This window comes from Phasianus colchicus, chromosome 23 (genome assembly GCF_987193195.1).
Source record: "Phasianus colchicus chromosome 23, bPhaCol1.hap1.1, whole genome shotgun sequence".
NCBI classification, from domain to species: Eukaryota; Metazoa; Chordata; class Aves; order Galliformes; family Phasianidae; genus Phasianus; species Phasianus colchicus.
In genome coordinates, this window is record NC_143458.1 from 5600284 (window position 1) to 5624204 (window position 23921).

At 50.6% G+C, this 23921-nt stretch overlaps 2 protein-coding genes across 13 annotated transcripts in view; one reads left to right on the plus strand and one right to left on the minus strand.

Annotated features, from left to right (window-relative positions):
- ZBTB44 (zinc finger and BTB domain containing 44) overlaps positions 1–387 on the plus strand; it is a 69067-nt gene extending 68680 nt beyond the window's left edge. For all 3 annotated transcript variants that reach the window (XR_016459635.1, XR_016459636.1, XR_016459637.1), the window contains one exon: positions 253–387. The gene's annotated coding sequence lies outside the window, so the exon portion shown is untranslated. The remainder of the gene's footprint in view (positions 1–252) is intronic.
- On the minus strand, positions 4–23921 carry ST14 (ST14 transmembrane serine protease matriptase). 10 transcript variants are annotated; one of them, XM_090123662.1, is made up of 22 exons: positions 23905–23921; positions 23476–23600; positions 21503–21726; positions 21168–21283; positions 10252–10411; positions 9887–10014; positions 9298–9368; positions 8643–8803; positions 8378–8413; positions 7805–8042; positions 7432–7571; positions 6898–6995; positions 6231–6340; positions 5150–5280; positions 4753–4857; positions 3955–4062; positions 3654–3767; positions 3334–3462; positions 2783–2969; positions 2100–2374; positions 1685–1821; positions 4–1226 (listed from the first exon to the last, which is right to left on the minus strand). In XM_090123662.1, the coding sequence occupies exons 3-22, from the start codon at positions 21708–21710 to the stop codon at positions 1065–1067; spliced, it is 2814 nt and encodes a 937-aa protein (XP_089979788.1). In that variant the 5' UTR covers positions 21711–21726; positions 23476–23600; positions 23905–23921; the 3' UTR covers positions 4–1064. The 10 variants fall into 10 exon arrangements, with proteins under 10 accessions (XP_089979788.1, XP_089979794.1, XP_089979789.1 ...); XM_090123668.1 differs by lacking the exon at positions 21168–21283 and having other exon boundaries at positions 23905–23919; XM_090123663.1 differs by lacking the exon at positions 23905–23921 and having other exon boundaries at positions 23476–23610.

Genomic DNA, 23921 nt, shown 5'->3' on the forward strand with positions numbered 1-23921 from the left:
GTATTATAAAATATCCCAGTTTATTAGAGCATTTCCCTTTCATAGAGAGTCTTAAAAAAAAAATGTATTTACAGATAAAGATTTAACTACATTCACTGGGAGTGTGTTCTCCTAGGGTCAGGACTGGGCTACACAGGAAAAAGAAATCACATTCAGCAGTCACATTGTTGCATTTTTCCTTAAAACAGTAAAAAGAGTGGGGGTATCTGACAGCTGGGGAGCAGGCCCAGCTAACTTGTTTTGTTTCTGCAGGGGCCGAGCTGTGGGAACACCCCTCCCTGTCCCTGGGATCTCCCTGTGAGGATGAAGTCATTGCTGTATGATGGGTGCTGCACAATGCAGCAGCTCAGTGCAGTGGGAATGGTGGTGCTGGGTACCAAGGAGCAACCTGAAGCATAAGGAGAAGGTAATGCCTATTTCCCTGCTCTCAGTAGCAGGGCCCTGCTTTTTTCAGGTTTCCCTTCATGCCCATGTTTCAGCTCTGCTTCTCTCCCTCAGTGCTGCACCCCTGGGCTCCTTACACAGCACTGCATGGACAGGAGAGCAGAAGTCAAGTTGGACACAGGAAAGCTGGCCCAGGACTAACAGCTTCTCCCTCCTCATCACTGAAGACCAGATGATGGATTGCTGATGACAATTTAAAAACAAATTAATGAGATAAATGAATGAGATTAAATTCATGATGAGAGCCTGTACTGAACCTCTCCCAGGAAGCCTGCTTCTAAAAACACTATGTGTTTTTTTCTTTTTTTTTTTTTTAATTTTTTTTTTTTTTAAATAAAAGTTTCTAAGTTTAATTCTCTGTTGACTGACTCTTCATTCAAGTTTGTGGTGGGAACTGCATTCGCTTACCCATAAAAAGAGAAATCAATGTGTGGAGATGTGGGGTTGGGAGGATGAAGTACTGAGGGCTGTTCTCACCCAGCAGCCCGAGGTTGGGAGTCTCAGATGCAGTGAGGTAGAGGCTCACAATGGAGGCAGTTCCTCAGGCAGTGCCTCACAGCCCGCGTCATCCCCCCCAGTGCTGTGCAGGAGCTGGCTGTGTCTGGGGGTTGTGCACATCCCTAGAGCCCTGTCTGCTCCTTGATCCATGGCCGCAGTGCTGTCAGCCGGCTGTAGACTCCAGGCTTGTTTCTCTGTGCACAGCCATCCCCCCAGCTCACAATGCCAGCCAGGAACATCCGCCCACTGTCCTCCACGCTGACCAGGGGCCCTCCAGAGTCTCCCTGCACAAAAACAAACCACACCATAAATACAAAACCATTAAAAAAAGTTGTTAAGTAAATCACAAAATTGGTATGAAATAATTTGATTAATTAAAGTCCTACAATTTCCTGCTCAATCCAATTTACAAAACCAGTCCAAAATGCCAGAATAAGAACAGCTAAACAAATCTAAACAAGTGGCCTGTCTTACTAAGCCTCTCGATAGCAGTGAGCAGGCAGAGTGCAGCTGCACTGCTCTCCGACCTGGTGATCCATTTATGAGACTGCAGCATGCATCGATAAACACAATTTGCTGCTGTGCATTCTGGTTTGTCCATGCGAACCCAGAAGGATCCACGTAGCATATTATTAAGTGTGGAAATGTGACTCGGTGTCCCAGAATAAAAAGTGCTGAGCAAAGAGCTGGTCGTGCTAACTAACGTTCCTGCTAACAGCAATACAGCAGAGCGCTCGCCTACCTGGCACGCATCCACGCCGCCCGTCAGGACCCCCACACACATCATGCGCTGCGTCAGCTGGTCGGTCAGCAGCTGGTTGCAGATGGTCTGATTGATAATCCGGATTTCTGCTTTCTGCAAGATGGTCGATCCACTGCCTGCAAGGACAAGAAACAGCGTAAAAGAAACAGCGTAAACACAAAGTCAGTTTAGCAGCAGTCCCCTCCACTGTACAGTCTCATATCTGTATGATTCATTCACGCCTCTGGCTCCTAACAAGTGACCAATTAATTATCAGCTGAGTCCCCACTGCAACAACTGCCTTTTCATAACACAGTTTTCCCTGGAGCTCTGGGACCTCAACTGCATTCCCAATTCCCAAGGGAATCGCATCTGATTCTGGTCTCCCAGCAAATTAAGTCACTTTAGTGCTCACCTCCTTCCGCAGTCGCTCCCCATCCTGTCACCCACAGGTCCTTGCCCACGGGGAAGTTGTGCGTGGAATCGGGCAGGCAGATGGGCTGGACGACAGAGGAGAAGGTGACAGGGCTCTGCAGCTCCATCACAGCAATATCGTAGTCGTAGGTGTAGTCATTGAAGTAGGGGTGGGAGATGATGCGCTTGATTTGCTTCACTTGCACATTGGCGTCGTTGCGTTTGCTTTGGTTGGTCAGGCCCAGGTAGGCTGTCCACAGGCTGACATCTGAGTACCTGCAGGAGTCACAGGGTACAGGCAGTGTGAGACTTGCTGTGCAGAGCCAGCAGACACCCCAGCTCACAAACTGCCTGCTATCTTCAAAAGTTTCCTTGACAAGTGCCTCTACAAATCTTTCTGCTTATTCAGAAAAGCAAGTGGCTGAAAAGGGAAGTGCCACTGCCTGGGCGACCTGTCAGCCCAAATCCCACCACCTATCAATCACTGTAGTGCCTGCAAACACAATGTGGGACTGATGTGACACCTCAACAAGTAAACAGTGTACTCCAACTATCTATCTGCTTCCACTTCAGTACAAGGTTCTCCCCCAGATCCATCTGTCTCTGACAGTGCTAAACCAGGCAGCCCTGAGATCTGTTGCACAAAGTGTTCCTGGCAGAAGCAGCACCCCGGCTCCCACCTACCTGATGCCTTGAATCTGCAGGAAGCAATGTGCTGCTGACACCAGCCAGGTCTCTGAGATGAGTGAGGCTCCGCAGACGTGGCCCTGGCTCTTGGCATGGAGGCTGACCTGCCATGGCCACTCTCCCATATCTGAGTTCTGCCCACCAACAATCCGTGATTTCCTAATGTAGGAGCGGGTCCCACAGTCTGGGATGAGGAAAGAGAAGGGACACTTAGATACTCCCATTCCTGTTCACCACCCCCTCTTCCTTTCTCCAGAACAGCACAAGTGCTCCCTCCTACATCAGGGATGGCTGATGCTATCAGCTTAGGAGCACAAAAACAAATCTGTTACACTCACTGGCCAAATCAGTAAACGTGCAGACAAACCCCTGCATTCTCTGTGTAAACCCTCTTGAAACATCTTGGACAATGCAGGCACTTGGCACTCTGCTAACGAACACAGCTATTTCCAGATCCAAGCTGTTGCCTGGGGATTCTCTCTACCACACATGCTGGTTTAAGTGGCCCGGCCCAGAACCCCATGTATTCCCTTTGCTGGGGTACTCACTGCAGTTGTCCTCATCAGAATTGTCTTCGCAGTCCTTCTGCCCATCACACTCTGGGTTCTGCTTGCTGATGCAGAGCCCATTGCGGCATTTATATGTGTACGCCTGGCAGGCAACTGTTGACTGGGTTGCTGCAGGAAGGCCAAAGGGAGAAGGGTCAGTCCCAGAGCTGGGGAAACTGTGCTGATCAGGAGCCCTCCCCCCTTCTGCCCACCCCAGGACATTGCCACTGCGGGCAGAAATGCTCTCCAGGCTGCCCAGCCATAGTACACCCATAAGAGGCTGCATTTCAAGGGAGGTCCCCACCACAGCCCATCCTTGCCTTTGCTGCAGGTGCCCTCGTCACTCCCATCTCCGCAGTCGTCCTTGCCATCACACTTCTGTGTGCTGGGGATGCACTTCCCATTGCTGCACTTGAAGGTGTTGTTTGCACAACCTGAGGAGAGAGCAGCTCCTGAGAAACAGCAAAGCACACACGGTCCCAGAAAATCTGCATGGCTGCATCCATCTCTCTCTCCTCCAACATGGGTAAAGCCTCTGCAGCTACAAACACCGGTGCTTCCACCACCCCTTCACCTTTTTCAAGCCCTCAGCCCATCCTGCCCACAGCACAAGTTACTCACTGCACTGCAACTCATCACTGTTGTCACCGCAGTCGTTCACATTGTCACAGAGCCAGAATTTGGGCTTGCACCAGCCATTCTGGCACTTGAACTGCTGGTCAGTACAGGCTGAGAAAGAACAGAGAGAAATCAGGGGACAGATCTTCAATTTACCCATGGGGTCACCAGCAACACACCTGGCATCACAGGAAAATCTGGATGGTTCCTAAGTGGGAACTCAAGCACACAGAAACAAGCACACCAAAAAACATCACAACAGCTTGTGACCAGGCACAAGTACATAACCATACATGCACTTGACCTACAAAATGGTATTTTTGCTGCTCCAGAAACAAAACTATTTGGAGAGCTGCGATGTCAGGCAGGCAGTGTGGATGCTCACAGAACCCCATCCTCAGTGAAGCAGGACACCCAAATGAAAGGCATTGCCACCACCGGTGGGAAAGCACCTGGGATACCCAGACCAGAGGGGTGTCCCCACATGACAGCTGTGCCAGCAGCACATTTCTCCTTCAGAAAACAGCCCCACGCCTAAGGATAAGATCCCAAACCAGGGAATCCCATCCTCTCTAACTTCAAACAACACAAACAATAACATAATAGATAGCCCTGCGAATGCAAGAGGAAAAACTTCTGCATAAGGAATGAAACCCATGCATCTGCAACTCCTGCCCAGTTCTGTAACCGAACTGAGGCTCACTGCCAGAACAAACCCAGCACAGCACCCTCAGGCACCCTGCAGCAGTGCACGTGAAGAGCCAACAGGAAGGAAGGAAGAAAGAAAGGAAGGGCACTTACTGCAGGACCGCTCATCACTGCCATCAACGCAGTCCAACCACCCGTCGCAGCGCATGCTTTTCTCAATGCAGCGCCCAGTGTTGCAGGCAAACTTGCCAGGGCAGGCTGGGAGAGAGGAGAAGCAAAACAAGACGTGAGCCCTGCAGCTGGCCCCTCTGTGGTACTTCCCTGTGCTCTGAGATTCCTCCTTGCAGCATCCAATGTAAAAAACAGCTTTTCCTCAGAACAGAGGACTGCAAGGAGATCTGCAGGAAAACAAGACGTGCTCCTATCCCCAGAAAAGCATGCTTCCCAATTTACAGGGAGATAGAAGAAGTGTAGAACAGGGAGAGCCTCCAGTTATTTATCCTGCAGAACACCTCCAGTTCCCACCCACCGCCTCCAGGCTTCAACTCACGATCGCTGGAGTCGTAGGACAGGTATTCTGCAGAGAAACCAGTGTCTGTGTATGAACGGTCTGAGTGGAACTGCACTGTTATCTTGTTGGTGCTGCTGGCCACCACAAACTGGGAACGTTCCCCACAGTACCTGATGGGAGAAAATGAACACTGATGGAGTGCCACAGATCAACACCGAGGAGCCCTTCTTACATCCCTGCTTTCCCCATCACCACAAAGGGTCACTTCACGTGGGCAGACAGCCAAGGGAGCAGATCAGAATTGAGCACGAGTTGCTGGATCTCAATGCCTGCACACAAGTGCTGAATTTTGCTGCAGTTGGCCAACCAGTTGCTGCAAGCAACACCAAACTGTGGCCTTGAAGACAATCAGGCACAAGTTCACCCAGCTCTCTGATGACAATCTGATCATTGTCTCTCTGAACTCAGATGCACAAAATGCAGCCTCCAAAGCCCCAGGATCCCTTCCCATGATGGGTCAGTGGGCAATTGCTTCACAAGGAAGAACAACAGGAACTAGCCAGGGCTACAGATACAGATTCTGATTTTGAAACCTTCTCTCCTCAAAGGCTCAGCCCTCTTGCCCAAAATGTTGTGAAACAACACTGCTTGCTTCCCCCACGCAGTACCACACTGTGTTTTTAGTCCAGCTTCCATCAGGTTGTGTAAGAGTTAACAGTAAATTTAAAAGTAAATGCATCAGAGATGGGGATGCAATCAGCCTAACAATGGAGAAATACTCATCCAAGCAAAATCACACCAGCTGTTTCCTCATGGACCTGCCTTTCTGCACGAAATGCATGGAATGTGATGCTTCACAGCCTGTCTTTGGGGTTTTTTCTGCTGCAGCATGCAACAAACCCTTTGTCTGATGTTCAGAACAAGGAGTGTGGATCTGCTTTCACCACTGGCCGTTGAGCTATGAGGTCAGACCCAAGCACTACCTTGCCTCATCACATCAAGAGCACAGCACCTTGCTCCCACACCAAGTTTAAGGAAAGCACAGAATGCCACAGAACTGAACACAGCCTCCTTACTTGAAGGGCCAAAGCCACAGTCAGACAGACTGCCCCAAACCTACCTCGTGTTGTTGATCTGCACGTAGTCCTTGGTGCAGGAGGTGACTGGGACCCCGGGCTCCAGCACAAAGAACATATTGAAACGCACCTTCACATTCTTTTTAGAGGGAACCTGCGAAAGGAAAGAGTCAGAGGCATGCTTCTTTTCTGAAGCAACAAATATGGGAATGAGTTACATGGGAAAAAGTTTGAGATAAGGATAGATAACTGAAAAAGGAAAGAAGTCAAGCAGAAAAAGAAATACCTTCCCAAAAAGCCACTACTGCTCACCTTGTCATTTAGACAGCCACTCAGCTTGCTGACCCTAGGATCTCACATTAAAGCAGCACACAGAAGAAGGCTGAGGCCAGACCTTTGTCAGCTGTGTCCACTTCCCCAGGGCAAAAGATAGACCCTGCCAGCAGTTTTACCAGCAAGTGACAGCTCTGTCCCAAAGCCCAGATCAAGTGCACTGTGCAAAGCTATAGCTACTGGGGGCTACAATAAGTATCACAAGGTCCAGACTTCCCTCAGCCTCTTCTGCCCTTGACATTAGTCCTAAAACCTCTTCTAGCCATCTCAGACTCTAAGCCTCTAGGCAGTGCCTTCTGTAAACTCATTTGCAGACTGTCCCATATAGGCAGGTTTATTTGACACAATATTTAAGGCTAAGAGGAGAATGTGCCTTACCTCTATGTTCCAGACACAGTCCGTGGCTGGTGGGTAGTGTGCTGGGTAATAGGGAGTAGTGAAAGTGCCACTCACTCCTCTTAGAGTCCCACCACACACTGGAAGAGAAGCAGGAAAATGAAAGCAGGTTAGAGATTCAGAGATGTGGCTTTCCCAAGACATAAGTGGCTACTGGCTGAGGAAAGAAGGAATGTTAAAGGCATCAGCCTTTAACACATTTAAGTTAATCTCTGGCAGAAAGCAGCTCCTGCTCCAAGGCTTCAAGAGAACTCAGGAAATCAATAGGTACTTCCTGCATACACCCATCTGCATGCCCAGTTCTAATTCTTATTTTCCCCTCCTCAGGGGACATCATTACAGCAGCCAAGAGCTGTAGGCAAGACAAGCTCAAAGAGCTAAGATGTGACCTTGCTTCCACATCTCCCAGCCCTGGAAAAAAGCCTGGCAAACTGACCACAGCCACAGCTGCACTTCCCTCTTCAGCTGCTTGTGGCAGGGAGAGGTGGGGAGAACTGGGCCAAGGTCTATGCTTACCTTTCATCTTTGGGAGCTGAAAGAACTCAGCCTTAAAGCCAGGGAATCTCCCCTCCTTGTTGGTAATCAATGTGACGAGCATAACGTTCTGGGAGGACAGGAAGGTCAGGTTGTACGAAGGAGCATAATTCCCACAGAGCCTACAAAGGAAGGAACAGAATCTGTTAGGCAGCTGCACAGTGAGCCTCAAGTAGCACAGATCAGCTCTGAGCAGGGACACGAGTTCCATCACCAGCAGGACTTCTGTGCAGCTCAGGATCAGCCTGCCACCTCCCATGAGGACTCAGTGCCACACACAAAGACAACGCAGAGCCAACACGAAGCCCTCTCCCACCCCATGGAGAAGGAGCACCAAACCCTGGGGGACACTCACCTCACCAAAGCATGGGGCTCCACAGGGCTCAGAGAGTTATACACCTTGATGTAGTCACTGCTGTCTGTGCACTGCTCCAAGTCCAGTGTCTTGAAGGTCAGGCTGATGACGGAGTTGGCATCTGCCCTCAGTGCCCAGTAGCAGCGTGCATTGTTGGGGTATGGGCTGTGGGGGAACCCTGGCGTGGTGAAACTGGTGATCTCCCCTTCCTTGGCATGAAGGGCGAAAAGGCAACTATCTGCCCAGGAGAACAGCAAAGAGTTATAAGGGCAAATGAAGAGGAGGAGAGATCTTTCTTGTGGGTGCAGGGTATACAGAGGACAGCAGATGTGTTGTAGTTCTGACTGCCTGCAGAAAGGCACTGTGGAAAGACAGACCAGGCCACCCACCACTGCTGGATAACAGCAAGTTTGGCCAACCCCAGACCAGCTCCAAGCAGCACATGGAGATCTGCCTCAGGCAAAGCACCTCCCTTCAGGCCCTTCCTCACCCCAAAAGGGAAACCGTCACCCTGCACACACCTGGAGATGCACAGAGGCTATTACACTGAGACTGAAGAAGAACTGTACTTACTGTCCCGAGGACTCTGGGCGATGCTGGGATCAGCAGCTGCAGGAAGAAACAGAGCTGCTATCACCTTCTGAGCTGTGAAAAGTCTCTTCACACAAAGCTGAAGAGGTCGCTGGGGTTTGCACTGATGTGGCTTGTGCTTACCCTTCAAGCAGCCCCTGCAGCCAAGGGCACCCGAAGGAGGGGTACAACAGGCAGCTAAGTGCCCCAGTGAAACACTGGAGCCTCCCCTTTCCTCCCCAGTCCCACACAGTTACACAGCACTCACGGAAAGCGATGACTGATTCCACCTTCAGCGTGGGGTTTCGCAGCCGTGGGTTCAGCCTCTGGACCAAATTCTGCTTGTCTGCCATGGCCCTGTCAAGCTCCTCCTCGCGGTACTTGGGGACGACGAACTCTGAGAAGTAGTAGGCAATGACACTGCCTTCGCTGTGAGGGAGGGTGATTATGGGGTGAGGGCAAGGACAGGCATGGGAGGGCTGATGTATCAAAAGAGAGGGGGCCAGTCAAATGATAAGCTGCTGTTGGAGGATGACCGCAGGAAAGGGACAGCCTCAATAATAAGCAAACTGAAAAATGAGCAAACTGAAGTCCAGCAAAGGCCCCAGTCAGTCTGTGAAGATCCTTTCCAGGCTGCCAGACACCAGCTGCTGTGGTTTATAGGGCTTATAAACCACACCATATCCAATTCTCCCAAGACATCTCTCTCAGCACATGATGAGACAGATTGGAGAAAACAATATTCTGGCTCAGCACAATGCTTGTGAGGTTGCTTTTCACTGCCCAACCTTTACCACCTCACTTAGGGTGACTACTGAGGTGCCTCCATCAACAGCAGCCCAGCAAAGAGGGTCAACGTGACACCCCAGAACTGCTTTCCTACACTCCCAATCTCAGCTCAGACAGCATCTCCTAACACTCACCTGAACGCAGTTATTACTGTCTCCTTATGGTAAGGGCCAATATCTGGATGATTCTTGTAGATATCCTCTACCTAAAAGGAGTTTAAAGAAGAATGATCAGCATATCTTAAAGTGAGGAGAGTGGAAAGGACAATGACAGACAGAGCTTCAAGCCTCTGGATGAAAATCAGGACACATACCCAGCATCCCTGGAGTGCAGGAATCTGCAGGGGCCAAAGAGTGGAAGAAGGAGAGCTGAAAGAAGGAGACAAGTGTCCAGACTCCTGTAGCCAGCTCCTGCCTCAGCCCCAGCCCCAAAGCTTGCTCAGCTGTAGAGCTGCTTTTCCTCTCTGACCCTACATGCCAGACCCGGGTAACCTGCTGGTCCTGGGATTTGCCTAGGCAACCTCACATGGGACACTGAGCCACAGGGCAGGGAGACACCGTGGCAGTGGGCTGGAGCTGTGATACCAAGATCCATTTAAAAGTGAGTCACACAACTTGTGATGAGCAGGAAGAGTTGAGAGAAGTGAGAAAGCTCCAAGCAGGATCTCTACTGCCATAGAACAAAAATAAAAACTCAGCAGTAGGGATCCAAGAAAATGCTTACCGTGCTCTTCACCTTCATAGCCAGCATGATGAAGTCTGGAGAACTGGAGTTCTCATAGGCATCGATGAATTCCCAGTTCAGAACTCGCAGGTGGCCATTGAAGACTTTCTGCACGGGCGCGTTCCTGTCTGGAAGGTAACATTTCACAGGGAAAGGCAGTCAGGGCAGGGACTGTGGCACAGCTGATCTCCAGTGATGGGGGAGAAAAGGGCTCCCTGCTTTCTGGAGCCTCTGGCTGCTACTGCACTTAGTAGAAAGGTCACACGTGAGCAACACTTGGTAATGAAGCTCTTCCAAACCCACAATAGCAGGGTTATGTTCCCAGTGCATGCCACCATCCCACGTTAGCTTAACATCACACTCACATTTGAAGTGCCAAACCAGGAGGCCAGTGACAAGGGAGATGAGCAGAAAAGCAATGACCAGAATGGCCACAACTACCCTTCGCTTCGGGCCACGCTTCTCCATCTTCTTGGTGTTCATGGCAGGGAGGAACTCCACCCCTTCCTCCAGGTTGTTCATGTCCTATATGGGGAGAGAGGGCAGGACAATGGAAAGGTCACTCCCCAATCTTGGTTTGGAGAGAGATCAACTCTAAAGCTGTCTGGCACCTACAGACACAGAGCATCACTGCCTTCGGGCATCACTGAGAGCACAGCACACACCTCAGTGCCAGCAGCCCCACAGCCACCCCCAAGCAGGATCCTGCACAGACAGCACTGCTAACATGTGCCTCCTCCTCACACCCCAAAAGGAAGTGGATGCTTCCTTCTGGGCCTAACCCAAGCTGATCAGCTTGAGCAAACTCTGGGGCAGCCCATACGCAGCCCACAGCCGTGGCAGGTCACAAACCCAGAACCTCAAGGATTGCTGCCTTCCGGTGGGTGAAAAAGCAGACAGAAAATCACCTCTGCACAACACCTGCTATGAGACAGGTGTGCCACCCCACAGAACACAGCACGCTATAAACAGTGCTCCTGAAACAGAAGGCAAACTACTTCCTCCCTGTGCATTCGCACCACGCCGGGCCAACACAACACTCCTACACTCCTGCCTGGATCTCTCACTCAGAACAAATGCCTTACAGAAGCAATAGAACACAAGGATGAACACCAAACAAACCCAGCCCCCCCCCCGCCAGCAGCCAGCCCGCCTCTCGGGACCAAACGTGCTGGCAGACATCAGAAGGTCTCACCCAGGAGAGAGGAATGGCATCAGCAGCACTCAGCCATCACCGCCCTGCGCTGGGCTGGGCCACCGAGGGGAAGAGCTCTGTCACAGCACGCAGCCCTGCAGCAGCTCTGCACGCACAGGATGAAAGCAGGGCAGGAACCAGTGTCAGTGAACCCTTGCTGCCTGCAGTTTCACTTTCTTGCCCCAGCTCCTCGCCCTGCCCACATACCTGCAGCTGCCCAGGCTTCAGCCAGGGAGGCAATCAGAGCGGTTCCATCCTCCAACTGGGGCAAAATGGAGAGAGAAAACCCACCTCCCATCCCCATGCTCTGCTGATGAGACAAGCTGGCCTTGTGTGCCCGCTCGGTGTGCAGAGAGGAGGAGGGATGACTTCATGCTCTCCTTATGAAAGCTGGAGGGCGTAGCCGAGAGCCAGGGCACACAGCTGGAATTTGGAAATGTCCTCCAGAGGGAGGGCATGCCTCGTGCCCCCAGCACGGGGAGAGCTTGTGCAGCTGAGGGCAGCTCTAGCTGTGCACAGAGGAAGCTCAGCACGTCCTCTCCTCCAGCTCCGGCTGACAGCAAGGACACAACAACCCAAAATGCTGACCAGCACAAATCTGCTGCTTTCAAATGCATTGCTGTGCTCTGGAAGGGGGTAACATTCCAGCCAGCAGGACGCTGGTCAGATGCTGCTTGCCCTGTCAGTGTCAGAGCTCAGAAACCTCACCAACTGCTCAAAGACAAATGTCACAAATTCCAACAACTCAGGAAAAACGACAGCATGGGGTAGGAAGCCTTCATTTAATTGTGCTATTTATTACTGGCAAAAAGAAATCAAAATGAACCGCATCATCTCTGAGGTGTCAGACTGTTTCTGTCATCAACATCCAGCCCCTGCCAGCAGAAAGAGAAGGCTCAGAAGGCCACAAGGACCATCCCACTGCGACTGCTCTGCTGCTGGCTCAGCTTCCACCATCACACAGAATTTGAAAATGCAAATCAAGTGAACTTTGTAAGAGCAAACACACAAAGAGAACTTGAATACAAATACACCCCTCAAATCAAGAAACTCTTCAATCAAAATCAAGATGCTGTGCCTGATGCACCATCTTTGCACACTCAAACTTGGCTCCCGTCAGTTCCCAAAGCAAACAAATCCCCCAGACCTTCTGCTTGGGAGTCTTCCATCACAGCTCACATAAAGGACACATAAAGGAAAGAACACAGCCACAAACCTCACCAGCATCTCCCTTTCCCCACTGCTTGCAGAGCCAACCCTTCCCAGGACCTGGCCTCCAGGATTTCCAATACACTGCTGTTGTTAGCAAAAGGAAAGTGTTTAATTCACTTTTAACATCTGCAGGAGCCCATGGCAAGAGAACAACCTCCAGGGCTTTAATGATGTTCACATGGCAGCAGCTTTCCTGGGCTTCCCAGTGTCCAGAGATAAAGAGGTTTCTGTCCCTACCCTCTCTTTTAAGGTCTCATCCTCTCCCATTCTCACACCCCATAAGCTCCATTGCTCCCCAGCCTCCACGGACATGCATGAAGATGCTTTTAAAACCTGTTGCATACTGCAGGTTGGGCAAGCACCAGTGATTCCTGAGAAGTACCTTGTCAATACAAAGGATCTGAAGCATTCCCCAAGCACCATAGGTATGGAGGAGACCATGCCAGGAAGATTTCAGACAAGGCTCTGTCCCAACCTCTGAGTAATCTTTCCTGCCCACACTCAGCACAGAAAGCACCCAGTTGACCTTAGCACCAGACACATCTGTGTCCAACCAGCCACTGCTCCACACTCAGTGTGCTACACGTCCTCTTTGCTGCTGCCCCTCCTGCCTGTCGGGGAAAAGCAGCTCCTCTCCACTGCTGCTCAATGCACCCCAGCCAGGCAGAAACCAGACGGAACCAAAAGAGAGAAAGAGCCAAAAGATCACAGTAAAATCAAGAGAAAGATGATCACTTTTTAAATCCCCTTTAGCTGACTGTTGCTGTGCATTTTCCTCACCCATACCAAACATTCCCTTCACCACAACGGCACCTGCAGATGTAAATCAGAGAGGATGTGAACACATGTCCTGCTCTCACCTTGCTCATGATTCCCCAGGAGACACTCGCCAGCACAGAGCGATCTGAGGTCTGACTCTCTCACCCCTCACAAGGAAATGACTTCTCTAAACCTTAACAGAAAACCTTCCTTGATATTCTCCCCGCCTTAGTCACAGGTTCAGTTACTTCCTCCTGCTCCTCCTCACTCGGCCCTCGCTGCCTGCAGGGCTCTCTGGGAGGCACGGAGGTTTCTGGCTGCTGCCATGCAGTGTCCTGGGAGGAAAGTCACGTGCCAAGGGAGTGAAAGGGCCAGAAAGATGTGTGTCACTGCTGAGGAGGCAGGACAGGCACACGGGAGCAGCTTATCCTGAGCTGTAACCACCAGGGCGCAGAGGGAAGTATGCTTTCTCCGCAGCTCACTTCTGAAAAGCCTCCAGGTGACAAGAAGGAGCTTCTCGTCCAGCAGCACGTGCCTGGGCTTCCTCAAAATGTCCTTTGGGGATGGTAAAGAGTCGGGAAGTCAGTGGTTAATGATCCGAGTCTTTTCCTGATGTGGAAGAGCAAGGAACAGTCCAAACTGCCCCAAAAAAAGAAGACCAAAAAGCCCCTCAACCAACCAGCAGGTGAGCCTTCAGCTGGTCATTTAGTGGTCAGACTGCTGGGCTGCAGCGTGGGGAACCGCAGCATCCTGTGCCACCCTCAACATGTCCCTCTCATCTCTGCAAAGCCTTGATTTCTCAGCAGAACAAACCAAGGACTGGGATTTCTGCACTCAGCACCTGTTTTCAGAGGCACCCTCTGTTTCCTCTCCCGCACCTCAGTTTCTCCTGGAGCCCAGACTGTGAGGAGGATCAGGAGAGGAGCGTGCACAGGGATTTATACTGTGCTCAGAGATCTCCTGCATGCAGCTCCCCAGTGACGGGTTCCCAGTGACATCCAGTACGTAAACAGACCTTCCCACTCCTCAGTAAAACAGCTACGTAATTTATTTTTAGACAGCAACCCTAATCGGCCTGACCGGACAAACCAGAAGATGCAGAAGTGACTAATTCTGTTAGCAGGAAATGCAGCAGGCACACAGGGAGGGTGGGAACTGCCATGGCAGACTCTGGATGGGAGATGATTTACTGGAAAGCAGAGATTCTCCTGCAGCAGGGACTCCCGGGAAGGTCAGGAGGTGCCTCTTCCCAGCAAGAGGATTTCTAGGATGTTTACAGAGGGCTGGCCAACGTGGGATTCATTACCCTTACTGGCTGGTTTCAGGCTTGTCTGCCAGCAGGGCAGCTCTGCACACATCAACAGCCCCCTCTGCTCTGCACCCCTCCCAGGCACGTCCTCTGACCTGGTGTCCACGTCTGCCTCACTGGACTCTGCCCCACACAGCTACTAGGCTCTTGGCCATGAGTTTCACCTGCCTCTTATCACCAGCAGTTAATTTGTTTGGTCAGCACAACACAGATACGGGATTCAACTGCTTCCCTTGACTGCTACCACATTCCAGCCCCATCTCCTCTGCCACAGATCCGCACAGAAACGAACGGCAGGTTTGTGATTAACAGCATCACCCAGCTCTGCTGGCAGCCGTGTGGTTCTGCACAGCCCCTTTCCTTCCCTCTGCTCCAGGTCTGCACTACGGCTCCCTGCCTGACACCAATGCACACAGCCAAGAGATGCAGTGCAGAGTCAGACAGGACCTGGGGGAGGTCTCCTGAGATGAAGGAGGGACATCAGACCATTAGCTGACCCTCGCCAAGAAATCACACTCTTCAGATCCCAGCCTGTGTATCCAAGAGGCAGTTCTCACCTCCCCTTTTCCAGCCACACCTGCTCAATAAAATCTAAAACAATTATCACATGAGCAGCGTGCAGTACTGGAAATGAGAGGGATGAGAGCCATCAACCACCTCATCACCCAGCTCTGGTTGCAGGCAGCAGGGCAGGCTCACAGCCTGGCCTTGGAGGTGAGTGGAGTGGGCTCAAAGACCTCCTGCAATTGCACAGGGACATGCCTGCCTCCAAATAACACACACTGCATCGCATCCAGCTGCAGCAAAGCTCCTCCTCCTGGAGTGGGTACAAACGCCTCATGCATCTGAGCAAAGCGAGGACAACATCACACCTTATTCTCACTACAGATCTTCAAAATATATTTACTTTCTCAAGACTGAGATTTGATGGCGGTGCAGAAAGGGAAGTTGCTGCTCAAGTGGTGTTTTATCACCAACTGCATTCTTTGGGCCTGGCAGAGGAAGAGAAACAGGCATTTCACAGGAGCAGTTCAGATCCTAGAGACCTTCTGAGGGTTTACTGTACATTAGGCTTGTGCAATGCTGTGCAGAAAGAGCACAGAAAATCATTCTTTCAAAACCCAAAGTTTTCCAGATGATACTTAAAGACAAAAACAGTTTTATGGTGCTGGCACATGAGGAAACAAGTTGTTTCACATCAAAAAAATACCCTAAAAGCTACTGAGAGCATGTGCACAGTGTGCAACTCACTTCACCCACGTAGCTCAAGTGCAGCTACACCAACTTGAGACCAACTCCTGCACCACCACCTGCTGAAAACCTCAGTACTGCTCCAGAAAGAAAACTTATAAGGATAATTTTCATGCAAATTCTTGATAAGAACGACGTGGAAATGGCAAACATAAGAGCTATGTTTCATTAAGGCAAGTCCACACTGTGTTGCCCCAGTATTGGCAGTAAAGCACTGTCGAAACTTTATCAGTGTTTTATTTTCCTCCAGTAGTTCCTTATTAAGGGTAATTGCACTATAAAATGATGGCATCTGAACCAAGAAAGGAATAAGGGACAGAATCCTCCAGACTGTCCAACTTCCAGGCAGAGAGGGCAAGTTTAACAGGGAAAGATACCTGTCACACACTAATTCCAAACATAGGTCTTTATAGCATTCAATTATCTTGTGACCATCCTGAGTCACAGAGAAACCGAATTCCCTTGGGTTAATTACAGAAGAAACTAAGTTAATGTTTGCACAGGACAGCACAGGCTTGGCATCAGCCTTATCAGCACAGCTGTGTCATGCAACACACAGCTCATAGGAGTGACCACATCTATTTGTGTTTCTGTTGTAGCAGGTTTTTTTCACGTAAGATTGTCAACCCTGGGGAGAGGTGGGAATTAAAGTCGCCTCAAAGGCCTGACATATAGCTGTGAGTCTTGAAATTCCTCCCTGATTTCCAAAGCCCAGAAGAGAAGCATGCCACAGATGTAAATGGAACTTGCCTGGTGCAGAGTAGTGTCTGTACAACAAAAAACAGCTGTGCTCCAGACCTCAGTGAAGCACCCTAAGCTCATCATTACGTTTCGCCCACTCTCTTTAGTGGCTCTTCCAGTCTCGAGGTGGACCTGGGCCAAGATATTTCAATACTTGGGGTCAACAGCAGGGGAAATACCAGAATCTCCGACCAAGCAAAGCCTTCTATCAGCAAATCCACTCTTACTCAGCCGCTGCAGTAGCTGCTCTCTCCTCTGTGCGAGCTCATTGCCCAGATGTCACAGCACACCTTCTTAAGGTGAGACTGCACAGCCCTTGGATGGGAATGGTGTGCTCTCCCCGAGCAAAGTGAGAACCTTTGCTCCCATACGTTCCCCAGTCAGGCCCTCAATTCCGCTCTCCCTGTTCCCTCAATAGTTTTACAGTGATCTTTTGTTTACAGACCAAAGGTCCTCCGCGCTCTCGATCAACCTCAGCCTCTCTCTCACTGTGCCTTCCTTATCCCTCTTTGCCTTTGGCAAGAAGAGCAGCAGAACTGGCCCAAGCAGCAGCTCACCCAGCAGCCACTGGCACTGCCTGAGAGAAAAGCTCTGCACCTTTCTAAGGACGAGGATTAGCTTCCCCATGCACTGCACCCACAGGCTGTAAATCTCACAGCAGGAAGCACAGTCATTGCAAAACACTCCCATCTGCTCCACCGCCATGTTTCCAGGTCCACCAAACCCAACAGCAGTTGAACGACCAGAAACGAACTCCTCAAAGTGTTCATCTGCAAGGACAGACCTCCCAGAGCACGTCAGCTCTTCCTGTGCTCAGACCCCAGGGAAGCACATGGCACATCCCTGATGCTGGCAGCTCAGCCGCAGTGACAGAGGTGGTTCGAGCTCCCAGCCGTGACGTGAGGATGTATGAAACCCACAGCTGCCATACGATCATTCAGGTTGAAAAAGACTCCTCAGATCCCCGAGCTCAGCTCCATCCCCACTGCCCACATCCCTCAGTGCCGCATCCCACGGCTCTGAACACCCCAGGGATGGCGACCCCCCGTGCAGCTGTGCAGCGCATTGGAGAAGAAGTCGTTCCTAATATCCAACCTGCACTTCCCCTGGAACAACCTGAGGCCATCACCCTTGTCCCAGCACAGCAGCAGGCTGCGAGGATCCCTAACGTCCTTTTTCCTGGAGAACAACCAGCGCTGGGCACAAGGGTGACAGAGGACCTCACCCATCACTCACTCTGCAGGCGATTCTCCCAGTGCCGGGCTGCACACAGGGCTGGAAGCAGGGAGACCAGTTTCGGGCCAGCTTCCTGCCCAGCGCTCCAGCGACCCGCCGTCAGCTGACAGCCAGCAGCCTCCCCAGGGTCCCAGCAAACAGGTTGGAGAGAAAACGCGCAGCTCACTGTTAGCTGAAAGCTGCTTTGGAGCAGCTCCGCGGTACTGAGCGAGCTCTGGGTGCACAGCGCCGGGCACGCCGCTCCCTTCGCTTTCCCCAAAAAGCAAAGACTGCGGCTTAAGCACTCAGATAACTCACCGGTTAACGAGCACAGCCCCACAGCGCTCGGTTAGGGCGAGCAGCGCTGCTCGGCAACCCGAACCCAGCAACGCACCGCGGCGCGTTTCAGCTGAAATCACGACCGGCCGCCACCAATCCAACCTCAGCACTGCGAATCACGAAGCAGAGAGCACCTCCGGGCTTCCTCTGCTCCCCCATCTCGCGGCTGGGGCTCACGCTCACCTGGAGCCGCGCCGTGTACTTCATGCCGCCGCCGGGCGCCCCGGGGCCGCGCTCCATGCCCAGCGCCGCCGGCTCAGGCCGCCATGGCGCGGCGCTCCGCGGCTCCTCCTCCGGCCCGGCCCTCCGGCAGGTGCGGGGCGGGAAGCAGGAAGCGGCCGGGAGCCGAGCGGGTCGCGTTGGGGTGAAGCGGGCGGCGGGGATCGGCCGTTCTTCGTGTGCCGCGCCGTAGGGACCCCGGGTTGATGCCCGCTGTTCGCCCGAGCACAGCGTGTCCTTTTAACCCCGTCACAGAATCACTGAGGTTGGAAATGATCTTCAAGATCATCCAGTCCAACCATCCCATCCAGATCCCTGAAATAGCAGCAGTTCCTCTGTCCATCTGGTACCCAAACCCTGATGCCTCCAGCAGATGGACCCCAGTTCAGACACCTCCACCAGCAGCACGTCTCTTTGTCCACCACGGACCCCAACCCAGATCCCCCAAGTAACAACACAGCCCCTCTGTCCACCCAGAACCTTCGCTTGCATCCTTAAGTAGAAGCAAAGCCATGTATCCAACCACGTACCCAACCCAGATCCCATGGGCAGAGCACAGACCCCCTGTCCATCCAGCACTCCCACCCACATTCCTTCAAGCACTCCTCTGCCCATCCACAACCCTCACCCACATCCCTGAAGTGGCAATACAGATCCTCTGTACCCCTTGTACTCACACTCACACCCTTCAAGTATCAGCTGTCCCCTCTGTCCTGCGTCCCTGAAGCAGAGGCTCAGCCTCTCTGTCCCCTCAGAACCCACACCCACATCCCTGAGGTAGCAGCACAGCCCCTCCGTCCACGTGTACCCCACAAACATCCCTTCTATAGTAACACAGCTCCTCCCAGCACCCCCACTCAGATCCCCCAGGCAGCAGCATGGACTGCTGTCCATCATGTACCCCAACCCCGATCCCTCAGACAGCACTACAGCCTTTCTGTCCCTCCTGTACCCCCATTCAGATCCCTCAAGTAGCAGCACAGATGGCCTTTAAAGGTCTCTTCAATTAATCATTCTCCAGCCAGAGGAAAACAGATGCAAAATGACACACAACACAGCAGAAACCACACTATATCCAAATCCCACGCTGCAAGATTTGGGCAACGTGTCCCAGGGATTGTACAGCCTTATATTAAGCAGCACTGCCAGGGATGAGAAGGAGAGATCAGAAGAAAAGATCTGAGTTTTCAGGATGTTGTAAAAGAGAGCTTTCAGCACCAAAATCTGCATTCCTAACACAGTTTTACCCCACTGTTTTCCTCATCTTGGGAAGATGACTCCAATGATACTAATTTCTAGGTTTCCCACATTCAGCATCAAACACACCAAATCCATCTTTCTTGAAAAAGTTCTTCCCTTCTCCATGCTACATGTCAGTCTCTACCACCACACAACATACTCCTCAAAAAGTCAGTCTGAACCGGTCCTCCTTTTAAATCAACTGCCTCCAGCCCTGAAACCGACTTTTTCCATACCTGAACACACACACCTGCCACCTCAGTAGTTTGGTGTAACAGAAGCTGCATGCTGATTCACAGCGCCGCAGGGAGATGCGTGCTGGGTTACCTTTGTTTGCCCTTGCTCTAAAATGTCTCCTGCAGAGTGCAAGCTTCCTGTCCCTTTTGCAGGTGTCTCCCTGGGGGAAAAGAGATGATGTCCGCTCTCTGATCCTGCTGTTTTCTCTCTGGGTGAAAAACTTAACTTCTGTGCTCCTACAGAAATGCTTCTGCCACTGCTTTCCCAGCTCCCCTTATCAGCCACTAGAATCCCATTTGCTTGCTGAGCGCCACAGGGCAGGAACTATTTTCAGATTTCAGGTATTCCCCTTCAAAAGGTGGCTTTGTTAGTCAGACTGCTGAAATTACCTGGCTGGCTGATGTCAGGAGCTGCTCTGAGCTCTCTCCTGATGCCCAGCCCTTCCCAGCACTCCAGTTTTACAGCCTTTCCCTCCCTGGCTGACTGCAGGTGCTCCAATCTGATTTAATATCCCAGTAAAACAGTACGTACAAAGCAGCTACTCTGAGCTGAGCTACTGCTCTTTGTTTCTGCAAATTCATCCTCCTCTTCTGCATATCAATTAGTCTCCTCCAGGCAAGTGCCAAGAAAATGCTGTGCTCTGGGATGTGGCTAATGAGGGCAGTCTCACTCTTTGAGACCTAAGGTGGCTCTTGGTCTCACGCAGAGCTGCAAATGCTCAGTGCTTCCTGTCATTTAAGCCACTGACATTCTGCAAACTAATTCATTAGCCCAGTTGGCTCATTGAAAAAGAAGATACGATCATTGCTGGGAAAACAAGAAAGCAATCCATGTGCTGAATATAAAATATTATGTAGCTGGAAGGCAGTCAGTTCAGAGCCCTAAATAACAGGATTCCCTTTTCTTTGCTGCCCAAGCACAGCGGCTGTGTTGCAATAATGGCTAAGTTGCCACGGTAGGTGATGGCCTGCTCCTTCTGACCACTGTACAGACCCAAAACATCAAAGCACCATTCTCAATAAGCATATGCCACGAGCTTCTGCACTAGCAGATGTGCCACGTGTCTCTCTGGTCTGACCGAAGGATGCTGAACTCAGCAAGTCCATCTCCACTATTAAGAAAGATGTAATTAAAGCAGAAAGATCAAGCAAATTACTCACTTGCAATGGTAGCAGTCAGCAACAAACAAAGCCTCCATTTCTGCCCACTTACAGCAGTTCATTCAATAAAGGCTGTCACCTCTTCCACCTAGCCTCCTCTCTTTGTATCTGTATGGCCACAACAGCAGCATGAGAGCAGAAAGTTGAGGTTTAAAATACCTTTAGGAAGAAGATTACTTGCTTTAGGTACAACCGAAGCTTTGAGAAACAAGGCCGTCTTTGTTATAACTGTACACAAGTTCCAAGAGCTAAACCACAGCGAGCTCTACCCCCAGGAGAGTCCCAGAGGAGACAGGGATTAGCTGCTGGAGGAGCAAACACCATCTGACCAAACAGAATTGTTTCACATCAGCTCCCAGCCCTGGAAATGCCATGCAGGGAAAAGAGGAAAAGGTAGCTGCTTACACAAGGAGCGAAGGCAGGCTGCCTGCAGGGGAAACGTCTTCTTGTGGAGGCAGTTCCCAGTAATTCTAATTCCACAAAGAAGCACCATCCATCCACGTGGCCACACCAGCGATGGGCTAGATTCAGAGGCAGTGACAAAGGGTTTTCCTTGCTGCAGCGTCTCAAGGGTTCTGTTCTCAGTGTGACTCCCAAATTCAAATTTCACCAACAGTACCCTCCCAGATTCCTGCCAGACAACCCTGAAACCACCCCACATATGTCTGCAGCTAAAACTTCCAATCCGGTCTGGCAACTTAGACAGCGATACAAAAGATTGGGAGAGAGATAAAACTCACAGGGTGTCCTGTTACTTTGCATTCCAATGGGTAAATAAAAGGCTGATTCAGTGGGAGGAGAAGAAAACGTCATCCAGAAGCACTGCAGTTTCCAGCTGAACCGGCAGCCCCCGGCTCCAGCAAAGGAGTGTGATCTCCTGGTGAACATTGGGTACTCTACAACTGACGATTTCCACAGGACAGCTCTTCCTGTAAGTTGTCTCAGCATGATTCAGTCTCTCCATCTGTAATGTAAGGAGAATGGACCTGTAAAAGCGCAGCAAGTTGCCCTCAGTTGGCCACACGGTGCCACGAAGGCCAAGCTGAGATGCAGAACTACTTTTCAGAAAGCTTTTCAGGGATTTCTGTATAATTTGGATGGGAACACACCCTTTGATCTCTAATGCTTCCTTCAGAAGCTGCGAACTGAATCCTGCTTCCAAAACATGACTTCGACAGGGATCAGAAGTAGCTTTGCCCCTCACATCAGTAATTCCAGTCACTTCACCTGCTTTAGCACTTAGCCAGAAAAGTGCTCATTACAGAGCTTTCCTGAGTTCATGATAGCTGGCACAAGAGACCAGCTCCATCCTGTGGAAGGTATAGGCATGAGCAGCAAGCAAAGGATGTGACGGGATGCAACCAGCATGCAATAGGAAAGCCCACCTGCAGCTCTCCAGCACACCACAGACAATTCTGAGACACAATTTCAATATTAAGGAGGGTCATTTCTTGTTTACCAGCCACCTGACAATTGTGGGACACAGCATGCAAATGGCTGAGAAACACATCATAGGATGAAAGCTTGCTGCCAGGACTCTACAATTTGCTAGGCCTTTCTTGAGGACTTCCATGGCTTGTGAAAGCAGAACCTCTTTTGGTGAGCTCTGAATCAGTAACAGCAGTGTTTGCCAAACTGTAAGTGTAATAGAGTGGACAGGCTTGAATGCCAGGTTTCAGGCACTGTGTATTTTGAAATGCAGCTGTGCACTTGGGCACACCCAAGATTCAAAGTCAGTTAAGGTCCCGTCTGCCTGACAATCTGCAAATGAGTAAGAACTGAGAGAGATGCAGACAATGCATTGGAATCACCTATCTCTCTTTGCTTTACTACAAACAAGTATACCTAACCTGTGCTCACCTGCCTTGCCTCCTTGTTTCCTATGGAAAAGGTCAGACTTGGTGTAGTATTACCTTTGCTCTTTATAACGAAGAAAAAAAAGGCACAACTTTGGTTTTTCATTGATTCCTCTTATTTCCCTCACTTTGCTGATGAGGGATGTGCCATACAGCAGGGCTTTTTTTTTTTTTTTTTTTTTTTTGCAGGTCCAGCTCCTGCTTTCAATCATATTGACTGATGTTCTTTTGGTTATCCCTCTAGTGGGGTATGGTGAGACTGCATGTAATATCAACAGGCCCACCCTAAAGCAGGAAATCAAGCATGAACTCACCCAGAGTTCAGTCTGCCAAAGGTGAGAAGTAATACATGCACTCCCAACATGCTGCTTGTACTCTCCAGGATGAGGCATCAGCTGGATGAAACACCTTGCTGGTTAGATCAGCCTTGCAGACTTGCTCTAATCCATTCTCCACCTCAAAAGATGACAATTAGTCTGTCTCCCCTCCTCCCAGGACAATCTGTTCTAGCATTAAAGTGACCTTCCTTTCTACTTAGTGAAGCAGGAGCAGAACAACAAGGATACTGATGTGGGCAACTTGGGAAGAACACGTTCACTTCCAAAAACAGAAGCTAATAATTTAATTTAGGGACCAGCAGCCTTTGGCATGGAAGAAAGCTGCAGTAGGAAGCAGCCCTTCAAGCTCAGCAGGAACTGGAAATCATTGTTGAGCATGAGATGGGGTCTTGGAAACCCACTGAGCAGCAGCAGCAGCTCTCCTCTAACACACACAAACCATTTCTACACTACAGAAGATAAAAAAACATCTTGTTATGAGTTCCAGAGGTAAGGACAGTGAAGGAAGAGCCTCTATACCTTATTCTGCTGCTTTCACATCACGTGATAAACCTCCTGGGTGGTCAGTTGTCTGAGCCCCAGCACAAGGAGCTCTGCAGGATCCACAGGGAAGATCTGACTGCAGAAGTGTTGTGGGGATCTTGCTGTAAAGGAAAGCACAGTGTTGAGAGTGCCTAACATTTGCAGCAGCATTCACAATAGGAGGCAGCAGTGCCAAGTACAATGGTGGAAACAGCAGATTCATAAGCACAAGAGCTGAAATACGACCTCCCTACAAGCAGAGTGGGTCTCTTTGGTTTCTCTGTTGGGCAAATACTTCTGGTATTTGCTTCAGGCTTTTTTGACTTGTGCTCTCAGAACAAAGTAGTATCTTTAGCTACTTTTCCATGATAAACTATACTGACAAATAGAGAATCAGTAGGATTTTGGTGTCATGGTACAGCATACCTTTAAATGCAGTTGCA